Source organism: Pagrus pagrus, assembly GCF_965226575.1.
Source record: "Pagrus pagrus genome assembly, chromosome: 4".
NCBI lineage: Eukaryota > Metazoa > Chordata > Actinopteri > Spariformes > Sparidae > Pagrus > Pagrus pagrus.
This window is the reverse complement of record NC_140188.1, coordinates 9529520-9552974: the sequence shown is the minus strand read 5'-3', so window position 1 is coordinate 9552974 and position 23455 is coordinate 9529520. Positions and strand designations below refer to the sequence as shown.

The window sequence follows — 23455 nt, the reverse complement described above, 5'->3', positions numbered from 1 at the left end:
CAAGAAATTGATTTGCAATAGTGAATCATGTCCAGACTCTGGAGGCTTTTTTCAGACTCCAGACTTGTATTAAGTTTTCTTCAGTGTACTTTAAATTGGGGTTACTTTTCATGCTTCAAACAGTAATTGAATGCTCTATTCTTTCTCATGTCTACAGTACATCATAACAGTGTGTGTGTGTGTTTCTGCAGGCATGGTACCCATGCAGCAACAGCAGCAGCAGCAACAGCAGGGCTTCCCCATGGTTCCTGTCATGCAGCCGAACATGCAGGGCATGATGGGAATGAACTTTGGGGGACAGATGCCCCCAGGAGCCATGCCAATGCAGGTGAGATTGTGTATCTGCAATGGGTGTGCTGTATTTATTTATCCTCGTGATTCTTTGTTTATCAGTTTGTTTGTTTTTCTTGGTGAAATTGTCCTTTTTCTGTCCTTTTTCCTCATTTGTAGTATTTGTGTGGGCTTCCATTAACGAACACATGATACTGAAGCAGTTCTGTATTGATTTAACAGATTTCATTCAAGTGGAAGCCTGGGACCTCTTAACTATATTAGCTTTCGAATCAATCTTCTCGCAGACTGTTTTAAACATCAGCACATTAACAGGAATTTATCGCAGCCTGGTGATTTTTAAGTCCATTAACATCTTTCTGAATTGCATTGCTGTCCCCTGGTGTGAGCATTTAATATCAAGTGAAAAGGAGTGTGACAGTAAGAATCCTAATAAGGTTTCTAAGCTGCTGTTTGTGTGTTTTTTTTGTGTCTGACAGGGCGGCATGGCTATCGGGATGCAGACCCCTGGGATGCAGTTCTTGGGTCAGCCACAGTTTATGGGTATGAGACCAGCTGGACCCCAGTACACTGCTGACATGCAGAAACAGATGGCAGAGGAGCACCAGTAAGACATCACGGTTCATCTTTGTGTTTGTTTGTGTGGAGTCTGTGTGTAAGCTTGAATGCTCACAACCGCATTTGTACATTTTAACCAGCTGAGTAAGTCTACGATTACTCTGCGATCTAAGATTTTTAAAACAAACACAAAAAAACTGGCAAACTCATCTAACGGCAATGTAAAAAAGTCAAAAGCCTACTTTTTGCACTAATTTTGGTGTAAAAGTGTTTTTGTTTTCACCCTCAAAAATGACACTACATTGTTTTGTAGTGAGGAAAATTAAACAAATAAAGAGACTTGTTGGCACAACCGGCAGAGTGCCGGCCGAACAAAAACAAAGGAGAAGAAGAAGACTTACTTTTATAAAGTACAGATATTACATTTTTATAATGATGCATGCTGTTATTATTTTCTACTGTGTTATTTGTTTGCTGTATTATTTATACAAACATTTATTTATAATTTTAAATATTTACATAAAGGAAAAAGTTAACAACAATAGCACACAAACCAGTGACCAAAGTAAAACTACATTGTCTTTGTTGTTATAAAACAGACCAGAGTTATGATTATTTTATTGATAGGAGCCAGAAGGACCCACTGTTTTTGAAGAGCCTCCTTTTCACAATTTTGCTACTCCGTTTATTTATGTAATGATGAAACTTTCCCGATGCGCAGTCTGCCCTCGAAACCCTTCAGTTCTTCAGTTTTGATCTTTTCACGTCTGGATTTCAGCTCTCCATATAATGTCTGTACTCGTCCTGCCCTTTTAGAAAACGTCTGGAGCAGCAGCAGAAGATGCTGGAGGAGGACAGGAAAAGAAGACAGTTTGAGGAGCAGAAACAAAAGCTGAGGCTGCTCAGCAGTGTCAAACCCAAGGTGAGTTTCTCTGCCCGTCCTATTCATTTTATCATTTTTCTGGCATGTTCAACTCTCATCTGTGTTACCCTCTGGGCTCTTAATACTCTATTGTTCTGTACTCAGACAGGAGAAAAGAGCCGCGATGATGCCTTGGAGGCAATCAAAGGCAACCTGGATGGCTTCAGCAGAGACGCAAAGATGCACCCCACTCCATCATCACAGACCAAGAAGCCAGGTACCTTCACCTCAACGCCTTTAGATGTAATCCCTGGGTTTTTACTGTCGTGCCTCTCCATCAGCAGATCAGCTTTGTGTAGCTCCTTGCTGAGAATAATAGGAGGATCAGAGGCAGGTCAGCGTGACGACGGCACAGCTGGCAGCAAAATGAGCCAAAATTGGGATTATCTTTCTGAGTACATAATATGCAACACACAATCTTAATCACATTTCTTTTATTACATCGTTTTTCACATCTGTTGCTTCGTCTGGTCACCTGTCAGTATTGTCATTATCACTTAATCAATTATAAGTAAATATAAGTAAGTTTTTATAAGTAAAAACAACTTGAAGTAACGCTTTACCACAAAACATCCTGGACTTTTTGTTCTGTCAGACCTTAAGATGAAGCAGTGTCTTCTTAGCAGCTCCTTGGCATAACTTTTATACATCTATGAGTCATGAAGATTGATTTTTACCTTTAAACCTGTCAAATCTGGTTTAATTTGAATGATTATTAGCAACTAGACAAGCAAGAACTGTCTAGTATTTCCCCAGAAAAAAAAACTTCATGTCACAGAACAATGTTTTTTATTCTTTTTTATCGTGTTAATCATCTCAGGACCCCTCAGATTGATATTGTGATCCATTGAAGGGGTCCCTACTAGTGCTGCAACAAATGATTATTTTCATTACTGATTAATCTTCTGATTATTTTTATGAATAATTGGTTAGTCTATAAAGTATAAAAAATGCTCAAGTGCTCCTCAGTATTTCCCAGAGCCCAACATGACACCTTCAAATGGCTTATTTTGCCCATCCACCAGTCCAAAACCAAAAGATTTTAATTTACTATCACAAATAACAAAGAAAAGCTGCAAATCTTTACATTTAAGAAGCTGAACGGATTGATAGATTATCAAAATATTTTCTTTTGATCAACAAACCAAATAATCTTTGCAGCTCTAGTCCTGACCCACAGGTCAATATTCTGGTGTTGTTCATTTAAATTTTAAGAGTTTTTCTTCATTAGTTCAGTTAAATACATTTTATTTAATCAAAATATTAATTAAACACTGTATGTCAAGAGATTTTGGTTTAATTAGCAGCTCTACAATTTCTGGTCCTGCACAAAATGGTCTTATCTCACTCTTGCAATGTGAGACGCTTGATTCATTCTCCATTGTAGTGTGTGTGTCACGTGTTGTGCCATCATCATTATTTCTTCATTTTTGCAGACTCATCGCCATCACACCCGTCTGTCACCACTCACTCCCTCCCCCCGGCTTTGTCCGAGGACAATGACGAGTTTAGTGACTTTCAGGGGCCTTTAGACGCCCCCGCCTCCTTCCCTCCACCCTCGTCCACTTCCTCCACCTTTGGCCTCTCCTCTCACACCCACGTCCAGCCTTCGTCCTCTGCCCCCAACACAGGTTTCACTGAGGACGATGATGACTTTAGTGACTTTGTTCAGGGTCCTGTAAACGCTTTCCCTTCCTCCAACCTCCACCTCTCCTCTCAGGCCCAAGTCCAGCCTTCACCCCCTCCCCTGAGGGCAGACCTGTCCTCCTCTTCCTCCTCCCTCCCTCAGTCCCTCCCTGCCTCTGTGTCCATCCCCACTGTCACCCAACACTCTGCTGTCAACACCAGCTCCCAATCTACATTTCAAGGTAACTCTTCTTCTGCTTTGTTGACACCTCCCCATCCCGTCCTCATAATTTATACTCACCCATTTAAACTTTGAATGAATCTGGAGGATTTTTTTTTGACTTGTGGTGCTGTTTTTTTTATTGCTGATGCTGAATATTTTTACTGGTACGTCTGGATTTTGGGTTGTTTTTGGCCTGTGTTGCAGTGTTAAAGCATGCAGTCAGCACAGCAGATGGCCTCATTACCTACACCTCTAAAGCTATCAGACAAACAAGGATGCAAAATAATAAGAAATCCAATTTAAGACTGTTTACCAGTAGATTTTAACCATTTAGTGGCTGAATCAGCCACTAATGCTGAATTGGTTTATGGTCTGTGCACTGATAGAAGACTGTCACTGTCACGTGTCATCTGCCGTCTAATCTCTGGGATGAGCAGCTGCTCTGTGACAGCTCTTGGCCTCTAGACTATGAATGACAGGACAGAGAGATCACCTGCTGTCCAGAGAAATGCAACAGCTCGCCCTCCATCGAGTGTCATCCCCCAATCCTCTGAGACATTTTTGACCTAGTTGTTTAGCATCTGGAATAAGCAGATTAGATGGCCCTGGGATCGCTCGCCTCGGATAAAAGAGAAGAAAGACCACAGGAATACATTTTTTTAGCTTAAATTTATCTTGTTCAGATACTGTAGATTCAAAATAGCAGAAATTAGACATGGTTAATTGGCCCTGACAAGATACAGGATGTGCAGGCAGGAATGTAAGATACAAAAATAAAAAAATACAAACTGTGTGACAGTAAACCAAATATAAACACACTTAGGGGGATATTTAAGGGATAACATTTTAAATCACTGCTTTTTTTCTTTTTAGTGGTATTTACTACAGATGGATGTTAATGAGTCCTGCTGCAGTTCATCTGATTTTCATACATGGCTGTTTTTAAACTAATGTGCAGAGATATAAGCTCACCAAAGAAAGTTTTTCTCTGCCGCTGAATAGGGCTGCAACTAACAATTATTTTCACAATTAATTAAATGATTCTTTTAATCTTTAAAATGTCAAACTAGGACAAAAAAAAAAAAGCATCCTCAGACTTTCTGTCTGAGACTTTCTTCGAGGTTTGAACAGGCAGCAAGAGGTTGCTGTAATGAAACGGGTTAAAAGAACAATTTCTATATAATGTAGAAAATTCTGAAAAATGCTCATCAGAATTTCCCAGAGCCCACAGGGACATCTTTAAATTGCTTCTTTTGTCCAGCCAACAAGTCAAAACCCAAAGACTCTTCGTTGTCTTCAGACTCTACGGCCAATGTTGCCGTTTTAAAAGTTAATAAACTATCAAAATAGTTGATGAGTAATTTTCTTTCGATCAACTAATCGATTGAATTGTTGCCGCTCTACTGCAGAACTTAACGTAACAGCGTTTGAAGATAAGACACTGGCATGTATTCATACCAAATGAGCCTGGTAAAACTTTTAAACTCCTCTGATGATTATTTCTGTAAACTGATAAAGAAAAAATAATTGCAGAGCTGATTAAGTAATTATTACTGGCAGCTTCAACTGTATCAAACTGTACTGGACCTGCTATGATTAAGTAAAAGTCACTCTCTCACTCATTAGTTGGACCTGGCTTTAATATCTTCCTCTTCTCTCAGTATCTGATAAAACAGTGCAGTAGATTTTACCCCTAGGTTTTTCATACATTAAATTTTAGATGCAATTTCCTCTGCCGCAGTGATAAATCAGGTGCAGCAGCTGTGAATTTCCATTCCCTCCTCCCATATTTTGCACCTCTGAACAGGAACGCCTCTAAATACATATTACATGAGACCAAACACACAATTTTTATTGATGCTGTTTTCTCATTTAAGCCTATAGTAAATAACTGTTATGTGTGTAAAAAGGGCTACAAACACATATAAATATCCCCCTGAATGTATAGCAACAGGTGTATTTGTCAGTTTAGCTTCTGAGAAATAGGAAACTTCAGTTCCTGTCTGTAAAGCAAGTGTGTGTTATCAAGAAACCTGTTCCTCATTCACCCCTCTAGGCCCGTCCCTGGAAGAGAAGCTATTCTCCTCATGTGACCTCACTGCTGATAAAACGGCCCAGGTTAGCTTTAAGTCCAAGCAGAGTTTGGCTAAAATGGGCTCTAGATCTCAAGTGGCAGCCCAGTTTCAATCCAGTACTAAATCCAGGAACTGGGCTGCGGCCCCTGAGGACTTGGGTTCTGTCTTCGTCACAGAGGCCCCGGTGTCAGCACCCAGCGTCCCCACATCAGCTGCTGACTCGTCTCCTCAAACCGGTAGTGACAGTGGTGAGAGAAGTGCCTGTTTATTAGACTTCATAGCTTCTTCTTCTCTCTCTTGCTTTGCTACAGTATTAACACACAATCAAGGTGGTAGTTTTCTGTCTGTCCCGGGGAAATATTTTCACTCTTCATCTATTATAACGGCTTAATCCTTTCTATCTCTTTGGGTCACAATACCAGATTCTGGACTGGGCTTCAATCTATTGTCGCCTCTGTGCTGTTAAATGAAATCCCTCTGACATTTCCTTCACCTCGGAGATTATTATTGAGTGGCGGTGTCTGTCAGGCACCCTCCCTGGTGTCTTTACATCTCCTAAGCCATGTCTCTGCTCTTATTTCTGCCCGCTTTATACCTGTCACTTCAGGCCAAATCTTATTAGAGGGTCCTTCTCATGTTGGCGCTCTTTGCACACAATGTGGAAATGGACTGTGTTTATCGCGGTCCTGGTGTAATACATGCTGACTCAATAAGCTGCCGTCTGTTCCCTCGCTGTGTAACACCCTCTCAGAGAACGACCTCTGGCGCATGCTGACTGCTTTGGTTTAACAGGGATGCGCATGGATTGGCAGGTGCCACTGGGGTCCAAACATAATCCAAGGCTGATTGTGCATGCAGTTCGGCTACTCCTTTGTGCTGTTATTTGTTTGTCTGCGTCCGTGTCATCGAGGGAAATATAGAGGCTCATCACAGAGACCGGGGAGATTTGTAATAAGATTCATTTAACTGCCGAAGACTGATGGGAGTATTATGTGGCTGCCTGAACAAACAGATGCCCTGCAGTGTTACGGGCTCAAAGCGAGCCATACCTTTTTTTTTTCAAAATGTTTGTTAGTATATATTTGCAGGAAAACTAAAGCTTATTTAGGTCAACGCCAGCGGTTAAATTGGATTTTTAGTTATTTTATTCTTACAAGGCAGCCTCCTCTCTCCCCTCTCCTTGAGACTGGAAATGGCTCACGGACTGATTTATAGATGTCTGACGCTTGTGATTCAGTGCAGGGGAGCGTTACATCTGCACTGAGCCTTCCAGACATCAGGTGTATGATTTTGTTGAGTTCGATACAAGCAGGGCTCAGCTGCCAAGAGGCTTGGCAGATCGTATGCCTGGACAAGGCTTTTTGCTATAACAACTAACTCTGTGTGCGTGTGCGTGTGTGTGTGTGTGTGTGTGTGTGTGTGCTTGTGACAGCAGGTGTTGGTGTGTACCCACAGCAAGAGCACATCCAGCCCATGGTGCCAGCCTGGGTTTACAATGACAGCCTCGTCCCAGGTAAACATTTATACACAGATATGTCCGGTACAGGGATGCAAATTTTAAGCAGTTTCTTTCATTGATAGTCAAAAGAACAGATAAAGTAAATAATATCCAAATTTACACAAAATAATGACCTCGTTTTAATTGCAGCGCTCCCGTCTGTCACTATTCAATAACTAGCCTAGCAAAAATTTTAAAAAAAGTATATTGAGGCTACTAAATGACTAAAATGTAATGTCAGTTTTTATTGAACGTTTTTTGTATTTTTTAGATTACAAGTTACTTTTATTTTAATCAAATACATTTTCTCACATCAGTATTTTATTTTAAAAAAATTGATAAACAAGTGTTTGTAATTTGTAACAAGATACTTTGATGCATCCGTCTGTAATTGTTTACTAATACATTTTTAATTAGTTCAATTCTTAACGATGTTTTATCGATGAATCGTTAACATCCCTTGTCCAGTATAGTATTTCAGATATTTATATGTGACATTACACTGTGTTTTATAAAAAGAAATTGACCTACACTCTATAAAAATGTTCATTTTAATTACGAATTTAGTTGTCAATCTCTCAATTTCTTGCATAGTTGAATATTTTCCTTTCTCTATTTTTTCCTTAGAAATGTTCAAGAAGGTTCTTGAATACACCATGACTCCGGCAGGGATCGACACAGCCAAACTTTACCCAATACTAATGTCATCAGGTCTTCCCAGGGAAGCACTGGGGCAAATCTGGGCATCAGCCAACCGCACAACACCTGGCATGCTGACCAAGGAGGAGCTCTACACTGTACTTGCACTAATTGGTGTGGCGCAGGTAAACACTGAAGTCAAGACAAATTATCCACTTAGAACGACTTCACTAATCATCCCCCATGGCTGCCACAGAGCTTCGCCACAAACTCCACGCTGAAATTAGGCTTAGCTAGAAATAGGGAGAAAGATGCAGCACTGTGAATCAGCCCAGGGCTCGTGAAGCATTGTAAGCCGCATATACGTCTGAGTCCCCATCAGCCGAGTTTGGCAGGAGGCTTCTTATCATCCTTAGCCTGGGCCTGTCACCACCACCCCTGGGAGGATGCAAATCTGCAGGCAGCTCACGAAACACCGCATGCCACCGCTTCCATGCGAGGAATAATAAGACACCTTCGGTGATGTAAATCTTCAAGAGCTTTAAAACACAAGCACAACAACTGTGAGGGGAAAAGTCTGAGTCTGCCAGTGACATCTGTTCAAAAGGAGCTTGACTTTATTGAATAATTTATATGCAAACATTGGCCTTTTTTCCCCCAGTTCAGTGAATACATGTTGGCATCAAATAAAATAGGTTCAGAGTAGCCAAAGGGTCCTGACACACTGTGAGTGAAATCGAAAACTGTGTTTTATTTGCAGCTTGCAACACAACGAAATGAACAGTAAAACTTCCTCTTCAGGAATAAGTTGGTGGTGTTCAAGGTTTTTTCTCAACACCCCCATGAAAAGACCAAAAACAGTGTGTTTATCTCTCCCTCTCAATTCATGCTCACTTCCTCACCGGCTCTCTGGCATTTTTTTTTTCCAACAACAAAAAAAAAATCTTTAAAAAATGGTTTCAATTAAATCTTTAGCTTTTGTTTTGTTTTGTTTTTAATTGCTTTTGGACATTGAGCTCTATGGCACAGAGGAATAGAGCGGTGCAGTCCCTCCCCTTCCAGTGTACAACCATGGGACCTTATTAAAAAAAAAATCTGCACAATTGTACATGGCGATAGATGTACAAATTGACAAACATCATATGTGTATTTCGTGGCATAATTCAAACTGGATCAAAAAAATATTTGTCTCTTGCCATTAACCTCCATACTTATGTTTTCCAACATAAGGTGGAAGGGGATGGACTTTGCCTCTCTTTAAGCTATATCACGTATTCCATATAGTTTCTGTCTTTTAACTGGATTTGTTAACAATAAAAAAAAACATTAAATATAACCAGTTTGTATCCTTTGTTTCAGAGTGGCCTCCCAGCAATGAATGTGGAAATCCTCAGTCAGTTCCCCTCTCCACCAGTGCCCAACCTGCCGGCCCTGGCTATGGCCATGGCCTCCGTCATGCCCCAGCACCAGCAGACCATGATGGCCACGCCCCCTGTCTCCATGGCCATGCCCACACAAGCACCACCAGTCATGGCCATGGCACCCTCAGTACCGGCTCAACCACCCACAAACTCTAATTTCATCGCCAGTTTCCCTCCTGCACAGGTAACAATGCCTTCAGTTCTGCATTCTCCTTTACTTGATCATAATTCGCATCATACTAACCGACATGTCGTCAACTCAGGCGACTAAAGCCGATGACGATGACTTCCAGGACTTCCAAGAGGCCCCAAAGGCAGGAGCAGGAGACCAGGCCTTCACTGAGTTCCAGGGGGATTCAGGTGGAAGTTTCCCCACCACCATCGCACCCCAGCACCAAAACAGGTACAGTGCAGTGCAGATGCTCAGCAGGCATAAACTATTAATTATTTTTCAACTTTTAATTCGAGCCAAATAATAAGTGATGTCTTAAAAAGCTGAAAGTTTTAGTTTCACAGATTAGTTTTCACAGATATGCCCTTTAAGCCCTCGTTGGTTATTTATAACTGAGTGAATCTGCATAATATTTGCGCTTGCATCGTCTATCTTGGAAACCGTACAGTCAGACGCACTGTCTTAGTAGCTCGTAATAACCTCCCCAGAATAACAATGAGTTTGGGTCATCTATTAATGAATTCATTTCAGTGGACAGTAGATAAGCTCATTTCTTTATATTACTTTCCAAACCCATATGGAGAGGCCGTCCTTTTCACAGAGAGGAAGCTGAAAGGCAATTATCCGTTGAAAGACAAAGAGAAAGCAGAACTAAAGTATCTCACATCTAAGTGGCAGAGACGTTTTATAATTCCCTCCTATTTCTCCGCTGAAAACATACAATCTTGACTGTTTCAGAAATGTAACAAGAATTCCCTGCAGACTTAGATCGCTGTCTGATTCAGTGAGAGGCTGAAAAGCCCATGTTGGTTGGCAGGCATAACTTACTGTCAGATGTCTCGCAGAGAAAGAGCTTTGAAGAAACTGATACTCGCTGGAAAGTGGTCTTAATGATTTCCCTCGATGTTTGATTCTAGTCATCAGATCAGCTACTTTCGCGATGTAAAGTGGGATTTTTATACATTTCAAGCTTTGTTTTTTGCATTTCACAGGCGCATTCAAATAAAAGACAAATGGTCATTATATCATTTTATTTGCTCTTTATGCATATATACTGAGACAACATTTGTTTAAGGGAATAGTCGAACATTTTGGGAGTATGCTCCTTTGCTTTCTAGAGTTGGAAAAGAGGATTGATGCCATTTTCACATTTATATTTCTAATATGAAGCAACCGTCAAGAACCAGTTAGCCTAACTTAACACAAACACTGAAAAAGAGGGAAACAGATTCTGACTCTGTCCTAAGGTAACAAAATTTTCCTACCAGAACCTCTAAAGCTCTCTAATTAACTCCTTCATTACATCTTTGACTAATTTGTAGTGTCGTTCAGATACTGAGATACTGGTATCAGTATCGGAAATGCCTCTGTGAGACAGCAGTATCAGCCAGTACACCGATCTGATCGCACATGATTAATTTATTTGAAACGGGACCGTGCTACTTCCGAACAAGATCCTGTGCATGTGTTTCCAATTAACTGATTTCTTTACTGCTAAAAAACCCAATATCAATAAACAGCGAGGGACAGCTGATGAGAAAATGTTTATATATGTTTTTTAGCACTCTGTGTATCAGCTAATAAAAAGTACCGATCTGATACCAAAGTTCAGGTATCAGAAGATTCTAGATACAAAACTTCATTGCTTTATGTTAACATGATTGATTGCAACTTGTCTTGCTGAGCTTATCCAAACACAGGAAAGAAAATGATACATAAAAAACACTAACACATTAAATTAATTCAAGCCCATTAAAGAAACAAGACAAAACAAAAACAACCTGTGGCAGTGCTTCAGGTGCATAGTAAAAACATCTGCTAGAAGCCTACAGTGCTAAATTAAGAGTGTTAAAGTGGTGGACGGCTTTGGGATATGTGCTTTTCTAAACTCTGGTTGTTTTTGTCTTGTGAGAAGAGGAAATATTCAAAAGGCTGTTAGCTGTGTGGGAGAGGTCCTTAAAGATTTCCACTAGGGGTAGGAGATCACACCAAGTAAATCTTTGTTGCAGTACGCACCATAGAATCGATAATGGGAAGAGATAAATGGCGTTGGATCATCTCTACTAATTTGTACAAAATCCAGTCTAAAATCAATAATGTGTGGTTTTATGAGGGCTTCTGTGTCAGACTTTTCTTGACAAGGGACCAGTAACTTCAGACTGTTCCTTTAAATTCAACTGTGCGAGGCAATTTAAGTAAAAACGTTCACAAAACTGACTTTAAATTTGATAAACTAAATTGCAAACACTGCAATAGAGATGTTTTTTATTGGGCTGAAAGCTTTTTGGCAGCAATGTAACTTTAAGGCAGCCCAGTCGTCTGCGTCCACATTAGAGGAGCTTTGGTTTAAGAAACAGCAAAGATATTGAATATGTCAAGGAGATATTTCTTAAAATCATAACAGCATACTGCCAAACACTGACAGACTGCAAAGATAATTGGACAAAACGTCACATTTTTTAAGGCAGATATGATCCACCTCTGTAGCGCTCTCTGCAAGTGTGATTTTGTCTTTCATTCAGTATGAATAACCCAAAGATATTGATGAAAGTAGCTTCAGCTTGCATCAGCCAGTCACCATAATGGTTAGGACGATTTAGAATGAAAAAGCTTTTAACAAAAAAAAAAAACCTCTTTCACTCTGCAAACTTTTTGAGCCCTGGGCGAATGTTCAATCAGCTCAGGCAGCTTATGGGGATTAAACTCAACTATTGAACCTCACTCCTCCTGATGTCTGACTATGGCCATTGTGTCTCTGCAGCACGCCTGCCATGCTCACTCCTGTCTCTGGTTCCTCCTCCGCCTCCGTCACGTCCTCCGATAAGTACGCTGCCTTCAAGCAGCTGTCTGTGGATCAGCCTGCAGAGCCTACACCCCCTGCCTCAGGTACCCTCTATAGGAACATTGTTCTCTTTCCATTAAATGCTCCAGCCTGGGTAAACCACAGAAAGAAGAGATAAAGTAGGTCAGGGAAGGAAAAAAGATCTTCAGATGTTTAAACCAACACAGATAATGACATACCTCCCACTCCTCACCTCAGATGTCTCCTCACTCATTCGGGCTTCCACGCATTTCACCATGACACAGCAGAGGAGTAGGGCAACCTCCTTTTCCTGTCCTCCTCACACAGCATTTTTATTACTTGTTAACACAGTATTGATCCCTGAATGTGGAAACTGTAAGTCAAATTAAATCATAATGCAGAGGAAATAGTTCCCAAAGCAGCTTAAATGAGGGCACCTTCAGTTTCATGGAAATGCTTTTAACTTCTCCTTGAACGATACTTTGTGTACAATTTTTGGCACAACAAACTTCACTGAGGCAACACCCGCCTGTCTTTTGAATGTGATTGAATTTTCTGTTCATACTTTTCCCCTTTCTTCTTCATTTGTTCCGATCCAGATATAGGAGACAAATACAGTGTGTTCAGACAGCTCGAGCAACCTGCTGACAAGAAACCAGTCGGTAAGAAACTTAATAAAAACCCTCTCTTACACATTGTATTCTCTTTCTGTCTCCAAACACAGATACTAAACATCTTTTTTATACATTAATAAGCGTTCCTGAGTCAGATCCTTTTGCACTCTTCAGCAAACAAGAGATCATATTAAGCTCTGAGATGGTCCCTGCAAGCACACGACTAGAAGACAGGACATACGCTCAAAAATAGTGTCACACCCTCTGTAGAGAACAAATCTTTGTGTAATTTTGGTTGGAGTTTGTAGTGTTTTTTTAAGTGTTCTCCTACAACATTGTTTCATAAGATGTATAAAGCTGTCAGGTCACTACTTTGTTCCATGTTTACACTGTTTTGCAAGCCCTGCAGTGTTGATACCGGTGTGTTTCCCGTCCCTGTTTCATTAGAACAGTTTCCGATGGGGACAGCTCTTACAACTCCAGTAAGTCATGCTTTGCGGTGACCTTTCCTTGGCATTGTCAGGCTCCATCTCCTTAATGAGCCCATTAGTTATATCTTCTTCACCGTGCACCGGCAGTGTGAACAGATTCTCTGTTTTAGTCAATGCATATATAATACCACAACCGCTGAAACCCAAGAATGCATTCTGACTTCTTTCTGTGTGGTTTATAAAAACGACGTGTTTCAAAGATTTGAGACAAAAAGATTCTGTTCCAAAAAATGTTTCTGCTGCTCTTTTTGTAGCATATAAGGAGTTTTGTCATTGCAAAAAATGCCCATCTTAACTGGTCGGTGCAGCTTCTGTTGAGTTTTAAAATGTTGTCTTTCTTCAGAAAGAAAAATCCCATCGTCTTATTCAGCATGGGATTATTAAAAATTAATTTAAAAAGCTGTATGTGTGAACACAAATGTTTGCATCATTTCCCCCGGAAATAGCCACATATGTGAATAGAGCAGACAATCGTCCAGAGTGAGTTCACAGCAAGCGCGTGGTGATGACGTGTAATCCTCCGTGTTAGTGCTGGTTGAATCAGCTGTAACACAAACGTGCACCGGGACATATGAAAGTGGCATTTAAGCTGTTCATCGTCAAAGTTCTGCCAAAATGCTGCAGCTTTCTTTCTACGGTGGGATCTTCGGGCACAGAGTGTAGCTGCTGATATTACAGATACGTCTAAATACATGTAGTCTTGAGTTGATGCAAAAGTCATCGTTACAGCCCTCGCCCAGACCAAACAAAGTATTTCCAACATGTGTGAACACGTCTGACACGGACAATCTCCTGTTGCAATGTGCAAATGTGGACAATGTCCCAATCTGATTCTCTGGATATTGTCCAGAGTTTATAAGTGAAAGAGGCAAAACAAACCAGTATTACGTCTCACTCAATGCTGTTTTCTGTTATACCAGAAGAAAGACAACATTTCCAGATACATTAAAGCCATCTAGGTATTACTTTGCACTTGTATCTGATAGTTGTAGACAACAGTTCCTTATTATGCTTAATTCAAATATACTTCCAAACCAAAAATGCTGAAATTACACTGGCGGCAAGTTGGCTTCTATTACTTCACTGAGAAAAATTTTAATTTGCAAAGTTGAGGGATTTTCAGACACAGGCAGACAGAATAACTTGTTAAGATGGACATTTTTTGCCAGAATTGCTTTCAGAATTGCTATCATTTCCTGTTCCAGTTCGAACAATTCATTGCATGTTAGTGTGTCTTTAGATGATAAAGCTTTTTGTGCAGTGATGTGTGCTCTTCTTTGAAGCCCACAGTTCGTCAGAAGACTGGAACTTGCTCCACTGAAGAGCTCAATAACTAATCCACACACTTCCTTTCTTGCAGAGTTGTAAAATCACAGAATCGTCGCCGGTGCAGCTTAATCGTCTCATGTCAGTTTCCCATTATGTCTCTGCCATGATATATATTCTTTTAATGATCTTAAATTGTTCTCTTTGGTTTGCAGGGGAAGGATTTGCAGATTTCAAGTCTGTCAGCGCTGATGATGGCTTCACAGACTTTAAAACCGCCGACAGCGTCTCTCCACTAGACCCTTCAGAACAGGCCAAGATCTTTCAACCCTCCTTCCCTTCTGCTTTCCCAAACTCTCAGTCTCTACAGCATCTACCGCAGCAGCAACAGCCAGCAGCGTCTCTTTCTCAGCCCAAAAATCCTCTCAACATGGCCGACCTGGACCTTTTCTCATCTATAGCTCCCTCTGTTCCTGCCCCCACTGAGACAAAACCCAGCACATTCCCCTCGGTGGCCGTTCCTCCCTCTTTAGTGCTCCTTCCCGGAGGAGCAAAACCTCCAGGGGGAGGTGCAGATGATTTTGGTGACTTTGCCCTTTTCGGCTCCTCCTCTGAAGCTGCTCAGGCTTCAGCAGCAGGAGGAGCTGTAGCGGCATCTCAGGACGACTTTGCAGACTTCATGGCGTTTGGCAGTTCTGGTGGGGAGCCTAAAGGTGAGAGCAACGTGGGGGTCCAAGGGGAGACCTCCGCTCAGCAGCGGCCTCAGCAGAGCTCAGACAAGTACGACGTATTCAAGCAGCTGTCTCTGGAGGGCGGCCTGGCCTACGATGACACTAAGGAGAGTGGCGGCGGCTCCTTCTCTTCTCTCAAGAGTGACACGGATGACTTTGCCGACTTTCAGTCCTCGAAGTTCTGCACGGCGCTCGGGGCTTCGGAAAAGACTCTGGTGGACAAGGTGGCCGCTTTCAAACAGGCCAAAGAGGACTCGGCCTCAGTCAAGTCCCTCGACCTCCCGTCCATCGGCGGGAGCAGCGTAGGAAAGGACGACTCCGAGGACGCACTGTCAGTGCAGCTGGACATGAAGCTCTCGGACATGGGCGGAGACCTGAAACATGTGATGTCGGACAGCTCTCTGGATTTGCCGGGTCTCTCGGCCCACCAGCCCCCCGCTACAGGTGAGGAACTAGTGAGATTGCTCTGGTGAGGCCCCGTCCAGTCACACACAGTATTAATTCCAAGGCCAGCAGTGGCCTCTCCTCCTCAGTGCCCAGGGTTCAAAGGGCAGTAACGGGGGTCCTAATCGAATTGAATATGCTCAAATACTGACGACGCTACATAAAAAACATATCAGATTAGACGCATCACATTGTTCATTCTACATTTCATCATTCATTTCATCTTATTTATTTATTTATGTATTTATTCAGATCCTTAGTTCTTCCTCCCCTCTCTTTTTATTTACATATTCCCCTCCTCGCTCCCTTCATATATTGTTATTGTACTGACAGAAAGGTCCTGGCCCATATCTCTATTTATATACAAATGATGATGAGAGTCTGGTTTTGATGTGTTGGCAGTCATAGTTCATAGACGAGCTCTCCGGCTGCTGTCTGTGTGACTCGGATAAGGTCCCTGTTTGTTGTGTCCATGCCACAGCGGCACACATCTCGCCTCCCTTCAGTGTACCTTTTGTCTCCACAGGCCAATCTCTATGCGTGTGTGTGTGTGTGTGTGTGTGTGTGTGTCTGTGTGTGAGTGAGTCTGTGTGTGAGTGTCGGTGTGTGTGAGCGGTTGACTTGAATACAGACAAGTACAGGAGGGCGTTGCGCTGATGATCCTCTTGTTTATTCTAATCACAGGTTTCACACAATAGGCTGCAGCTTACCAAAGGCATTATCTGTAAGCCATCACCTTTTTAACTGTTGACACTTTGGTTTGTGCTAAGTGCGCACCAGATGATATAATTTTAATTAGCTGCCTGCAAATGAAATGTTTCAGTTAATGTGGCATTTTGCACGCAACAACCGGAAACAAGCTATTTTGAAATGTTTGGCACATCATAGCTGGATGCACTATGAGTGTCTGAAGGTGAGAGTGTGCGCTGACGTCTTTATGTATGTCAGCTTTCATATTACCCAGCAGTATTTCAGACTTGCCATGCAGTATTATTTAGGTCCTCCAAGAATGAGATATTTGACTTTTCCTCCCCTACCTCACGTCCATGAAAGTTAAAGTTTACTTATATATGACTAGTTGTTTTAGGGTCATTTAATAATAGGAAATGACCCATTATTATGTCTTTATGTCCACTCCAACGCTCTCTCTTCCTCCCCCTCCTCCTCCTCCTCTCCAGTGCTCATCATTTATTCATCGAGCATCTCACCTTCCATGTCATGGCTCATGTTTCACAGAAACCATTCAAAACTAATTCTTGTATGTAACCAGAGACGTGTAATTGTTGTCAGGTGAAAGCCTTTGTGATTTTTCATTTTTTTAAATGTTTTGAAGGCTCAGACAATTTGAGAAAGTTGACAAAGTCTCCACCTGACAACAGTGACAGTTGTTTCTAAGCTCAACATATCAGTTAATTGTGCGATAAACAACCATATCGTTTCATCCGTGAATTGTTAATTCTTCTTCCCGATCAGAAGAAATCATAAATGTAAACATCCCTTTTGCCTTATTTCAGTTTCTGTACAGTGGTCGAACTTTGGTTTAACCCCAAACAGGCCGTCTGTACTGACAGAGTACGATGATGTGTTCAAACAGTCCATGGAGCTGCAGCAAAAACACTTGCACCACTGCTAATCGGGCGAGTACAGAGCCCATTTAACATCTATACATTCCTATGAAGCTTTTACACCTCTGTAACAGCTGCTCCACCTGTCCCCTCCACCCTTACTTATCTAAAGTTCTTGTTTTCGGAGAGCTCTGGGACTAACCTGTTGTTAAAGTGTAGCAGGCCGAGCAGTTTGAGCACCTCACCATGCTTTGCACTGTGTTTCTGGACATGTATCTTAAAGAGACAGTATTTCTTTTGTCAGGTTCCTTTTGAGTCTGGAGCGCAAAAGGAATCTGAGTTTCTTTTTTTTTTTTCTTTCTTTATCTTTTCAACCGTTATCTGTGATACCGCAGCATGAATAATCACGTGTGGCTCTACGGTCTGGCTCTCTGAGAACATAATGAAGTTAGTATTACCCTTCCTGCCTTGCTTTTTGCTGCAGTGTGCCTGCCTTTTCAATTTGTGAAATTGACAAGAACATAATAACAAGATACCATTTTATGCATAACAGTATTGCAAGTTGTTTTTATCAAAGAAAAGAAGTGTATACATACAGATTTAATAGTGTATTTTTATTACAGGAATATGAGCTCTGAAAAACTCCTTGATCTTGTGGTGATTTGCCAGCTATGTTAATTAAATGTAGCTTAACAGTATTTAGTAAGATTAAAATGTTAATTAAAATATTTTAGGTTTACATTCCAAACTAAACATTGTTGTCTTGAGTAATAATGATGTGCGATTATTTAGGGGATCATAAATTAGCCTGCTTTGACAAACAATCACTGTAGCAAGAGAAAAAGGATACTGTCTCTTTAAATCTGTTTCTGCCTCTGTGATTGGATGTAAATGAAGGCTCTTTCTGGGATGTCAGGTGTAAGGATGGCCCTCTTTGTTTTCTGTAACCCTTTGAGTGCTTGAATGAAGATCACTTCACTATTTTACGTGCAGATATTGTGATCACATGCTCTTATTTTGCTATTAGAACAAACACCAGGACTAAAACTCGTAATTGTAAATGTATAAAGACGGCAGCCGCTTAAAGTGCTGCCCCTAAAGTGCAGTTTGTACACAGCCTTTCCAAACAAGCATTGATTTTTGCGATGCTCAACCTATTTCCCCCCCCTCAGGTCCTCAAAGGGTTAATGCTTCCTGCCTCGAGCTTGTTCTTTGAAATATCTTTTCAACCTGGCTTTTCAAATGTTCTGTATTCATATCTTTTCCAAAAAAAAACACCTGTTCTTTACATTCTTATAGTAAAACAAAAGTGTCATCTCCCCAGAATTACTGATTTTTAGTCTGTGAATGTGCCTTCTCATTCTGGTTTCTGCTTCTATATCCTCGGATTATCTTTGTTTTTCCTACTCGCTGTTTGTTTTCTTCTCTTTTCTCCTGACTCTGCATGCCCTTGTATTCTAAATGACTGAAATCTAATTTTACAAGTGTTAGTTTGACAAACCTCTTGTAATGATAGACCTCTTTCACAGTACTTTGTGACCTTTCTCTCTTTCTCTCTACTCATGTTGTCGTAATAAATATTACTGTTGGTATTGCTGAAATGCGTACCGTCTTATTTTCTCCCTTCCTTTCCTGAGAAGCCGTAAAGTGATCTAATGACACGAGGCTAACAGCACTAGGTCCTTGTCAATTTCACAAATTGCTTTTTGTATCTGAGGGTTCTGTCTTGCAAAATAGGAAGGGTTCAACAAGGTTGATTTGTGTGTCTGTGAGTGTGTGAGAAGGAGACCTGAATACTAAAGTGTTGACAAATGACTGCAAGCTGCGTAGCTCTGTCAGTTCATATTAGTCATAAAGAAACTGATCACAAACTCCCGCTCTGTCAACACAACACAGCGTAAGAACCGGAGCCGACGTAGTTACAGGAAAGATCTTTTATTGATGCTGTTTGTCACCACTGAGCACAGCACGTGTCAACACATAGCCAGAGGAGAGGAATTGTCCACTATTAAAAAAAAAAAAAAATCAGCGTTAGTGTTCATTGTGTTTCAGTAAAATGATGGCAGTAATTTTCTGCTCATAAACATGATTCAGCTCAGGCATCAGAACAGCTTGTTTGTTTACCCGTCACTCGATAATTTATTAAACAGAACTCTCAAAAATGTGGGCGAGAGTATGTTTCACTCCAACATAGTAGTTATTATTGCTGTTGCAACAGCTAGAATCTGTCAAGTGCTGGTACAATATGAAGTAGTCTGCATCATAAATGTGCCAAATTACAATGTATGGGGTTGCCTGTGTGCTGCAGAATTTGTTTTCACGTCTTTAAAGTGTAAAATATATTCGATCTTTTTCTTGCAGTATAGAGTTCTGCAGAAATGAGAGCCAAAACCTGGGAATAAGTTAGTATTTTTGGACTCTGTGTTTAAGTGCGTGAAATATAGTCTATAGCTTTTTACATCTTGCCAATGCACGTACGCTTCAAAAATCAGAAATGCCACCAATCTAATGTTTTTGCAGTAATTCAAAATCCAATAAAAAGTCCCAGAGGCTTCGTGTCGAGGGAACCAGGGCAATGCTAACTTCTGAGTTGGCCTTCATAAATACGTCATCCCTGCGGCACACTATTGACTATGCAGCATTGATGATGCTACACAGGATGATGTTGAAGTTCCCCCAAATACCGTGTTTTCTCTCTTACCTGTCGTGTTGTGTAGCCGTATCAAAGATAGTTGAGGTTCTGTCTGCACGTACGTTTTTCCCTCCATCCCAGCATCTGTGGTGCGAACATGATTGAAAAAAAATATTTTCAGAAGCAATGTTCTGGTTACTCTAGATAACTCACAGAGATGTGTTGTTTTCTTTGGTAAAAAAGAAATGCAAAATGTACCTTTCCTACTAGATTGCAAGATCTGTCAAAGTAATTGCGACATGATTTCTTGTATATGGTTCACTGTACTTGGGTGGAGGCAGAAATGACAAAAATGTATCAAAACCAGGGCAAATAAAAGTAAAACCATCTGCCTGGGCATTACAGGAATTTGAGATATTATGTTTTCTAATGTTGGGAAACAGACCCTTTAGGATTAATTTAATACATGAGTTTTATTCCGAGTAGTACAGAAGAGTTATCGCTTAAACCGTAGATAAATGACAAGGTGATAATCCAACACACATCTCATCCAGGCTCGTTAATCTACCGTCTGTCATGACAGCATTTGTGCTACTCCTAGGAACCACTGGTATGTCTGTGTTGTCATTACAGAAGGAGACGACATGAAATTTGATCCCTTTGGGACGTCGGCCCTCAGCACCCTGGCCAGCTATGACTGGTCAGACCGGGAGGAATGTCTGCCCGGTGAGGTCAGAAAGCTTCAGGGCTCAGAAGCAGCGTCCCTTCCATCTTTAGTGCCGACACAGAGGAAGGAGCTGACCTTCGGCAGCACTGAAAACATCACAGGCAGCTCCGTAGCGAAGATCACCACCTCCTTCCCCACCGAGGACAGCTCATCGACAGATGACAAGTTTGAAGCCTTTGCTGATTTTGGCTCCAGCGACCCCTGCGGTGTCGATGCCGAGGACGACTTTGGTGACTTTGCGAGTACTGTTTCTGAAAAGTCAGACTCCCCTGCGGCCACGACTGAGGCAGGCTCCGAGGGAAACCAAAGTGAGGCGTCTGATGAGTTTGGAGCCTTCCAGGGGGACAAGCCAAAGTTTGGCAAGTCTGACTTCCTCAAAGCGAGCGCTCAGGCCAACGTCAAGTCCAGCGAGGAGATGATCAAGAACGAGCTGGCAACCTTTGACTTGTCTGTTCAAGGTGAGTCACAATCATCATGTTGATCATAATATGTGACAGAAATACACATTTGATTTTCATAATTCATTGTTGCTATGTTTGTAAGTACCTCAGGAAGGCCACTTTGTGTAAGCTAAAAAAAAGAAAGAAAGAAAGAAATGACCACTTAATCAAGGGAATGATTAGCAGAGTAATGATTAATTGCAGCCCTAACTTGTTTGTTAAAAAATGTACACAATTGTACATGTTTTTAATGAAGACCGTGACTCTGCTGGCCCCCGCCCCTAAAATGGTGAAACCACACTCTCCTCCAGCTTCCTCTCCCTCCCCATCTCCACTTGTTAGCCCCGTCTGATCTGTAATAAAGCTGTCAGACATTAGATGGCAGTGTTGAGATGACAGCCCCGCTCTAATGGCAGCCACTGGTGAGATGGATGAGAAGAGGCCAACAAATCCATGAGCAGAAATTAACCGTATCCACTGAAAGGCTGTTCGTTTTTTAACCGCTGTTTGCCGGTGTCATGTTCCGCCAATAATTTATTAGTGTTTCCTGCGCTGTGATAAAAGCCCATTAGCCTCACAGATTTATCTCCCTGCGCTGGATTTAATTCGTGTGAAGAAGAGAAGAGCTTTACTTTACTCCTCATCGCCCCGTGGAACAGTAATCTGATCATGGTGGGGCTTCTGGGTTGTGGGGAGGATGACGCATGGCTCTGTGGGTGGTGGAGTGAGTCCAGGGGGGGCGCAGGATTACCTGTGTCTTGGACAACACACACACACACACACACACACTAAAAGCCAGCCCCACTGGAGAAGTCTGGGTTTAGCATGTATTTGTTGTGGTACCCTGCCAGGATTTGTCCGTCTGTGAGTCCCTATGAATAATTCATACCTGCATATTTGTGCCTCTGTTTTGTAAGTAATTATTGTTTGTCACAAATTAAGTATTTACTCATGCTGTCCTTGTCCGGGAGGAATTAGCTGCAACAGAATGGAAGTATAATGATTGCAAACAAACAGGTGCATATCTCAAAATGACTCCCCGCCATGGGCTGCTGAATTGCTAAAAAGCAAGAAAATAAAAAGTACTTTATATATGTGTTTGTGCTTCTCGCTGACATTATTCATTTCCCTCTTCTCTCCCGTCTTCGCCTCAGGCTCCCACAAACGCAGCCACAGTTTGGGCGACAAGGAGATTGGGCGTTCGCCCCCGTCTCCTGCTCCAGAGCAGCCCTTCAGAGACCGATCGAACACCCTGAGCGAGAAGCCCGCCCTGCCTGTCATCAGGGACAAGTACAAGGACCTGACCGGGGAGGTGGAGGTGAGGAGGGCCTGGTGTTAACTGCGCCACATGTTAACGCCGTTATTAAACGCCACAATTCAGCACAACACTCAGAACTGCTGAAGACCACAGAACAGAGAAGTGCTCCTTTGTTCTGCTCTGCTCTGTTCTGCCTTTGTGTTTACTTGAGATAATTTTGTGCTGTGTTGTTGCAGGAGAGCGAGCGCTACGCATACGAGTGGCAGAGGTGTCTGGAAAACGCTCTTGAGGTTTGTATTTGTTTGTTTCCTGTGTGCGACCTCGTGCCATGGCGAAACTTAATTGTGAGAGCGGCTGTACAAATGTAGTAGAATAATTAAGATAACCAAAATGGCACTGAAATGCTTTTTCAACCTGCTGACATTTTTCTTATCACTCGCATTTTGGGAAAAATGGTTTTCTTTAACCCTGCAAAAAGATTTATTATAGAAGAATCAAAAAGTGATGAATGAACGTGGCCGGTGTGTCAGAGGGAAATACAACTTGTAGAAAGTAATTACATCAATAATAACTTTATTTTTTTCTAGGATACAGTCGTAAAGTGCTTCACATACAGGATAAAGTGCAGTATTGAGTTTTCATTAGCCGTTTCACACGGACCACTGATCTGGCAGATCTGAGGGACTCGTGAAGGCTGCTCCAAAGTTTCCTCCCCTCTGGTTTTGAAATGTGAATGTGTCGTCTGCTGCTGGAGTTTTCATTAATTCAAGATGTTTCAGTCTGTTCAACCTTATAATTGACCAAAACGTCATACATTTAAAAACATTTTCACCTACATGCTAGTTTTTTAGTGTAGTAGTATGTTGATGGTGTCAATCCCAGAAAAAAGTTTGCAGTTATCTCTCAGCCTCTTAGATGTAGACTGTTGGTATAAGCCTGCCAATGGGCACCTATATCAGGCAGCATTCTCGTCCCTTCCACTGTCTGTCTGTTATCTTTTTCAAAAATCCCTGCCTCTACGGGAAAAGACATCAACAACCTCCGAGCTGCATGCCGAAA

General features: G+C 41.7%; 1 protein-coding gene across 8 annotated transcripts in view; it reads left to right on the top strand.

Moving 5' to 3' along the window:
- Positions 1-23455, top strand: part of synrg (synergin, gamma) — a 39642-nt gene that overhangs the window by 7407 nt on the left and 8780 nt on the right. For 2 of the 8 annotated variants that reach the window (XM_084350062.1, XM_084350060.1), the window contains exons 3-18: positions 192-328; positions 771-898; positions 1666-1771; positions 1877-1988; positions 3208-3639; positions 5677-5943; positions 7128-7208; positions 7821-8017; positions 9192-9437; positions 9517-9656; positions 12187-12311; positions 12828-12890; positions 14815-15774; positions 20605-21156; positions 22293-22456; positions 22633-22686. In XM_084350062.1, the coding sequence (XP_084206188.1) occupies positions 192-328; positions 771-898; positions 1666-1771; positions 1877-1988; positions 3208-3639; positions 5677-5943; positions 7128-7208; positions 7821-8017; positions 9192-9437; positions 9517-9656; positions 12187-12311; positions 12828-12890; positions 14815-15774; positions 20605-21156; positions 22293-22456; positions 22633-22686 (3764 nt within the window). The remainder of the gene's footprint in view (positions 1-191; positions 329-770; positions 899-1665; positions 1772-1876; positions 1989-3207; positions 3640-5676; positions 5944-7127; positions 7209-7820; positions 8018-9191; positions 9438-9516; positions 9657-12186; positions 12312-12827; positions 12891-14814; positions 15775-20604; positions 21157-22292; positions 22457-22632; positions 22687-23455) is intronic. The other 6 variants (XM_084350067.1, XM_084350066.1, XM_084350061.1 and 3 more) reach the window with 5 other exon arrangements.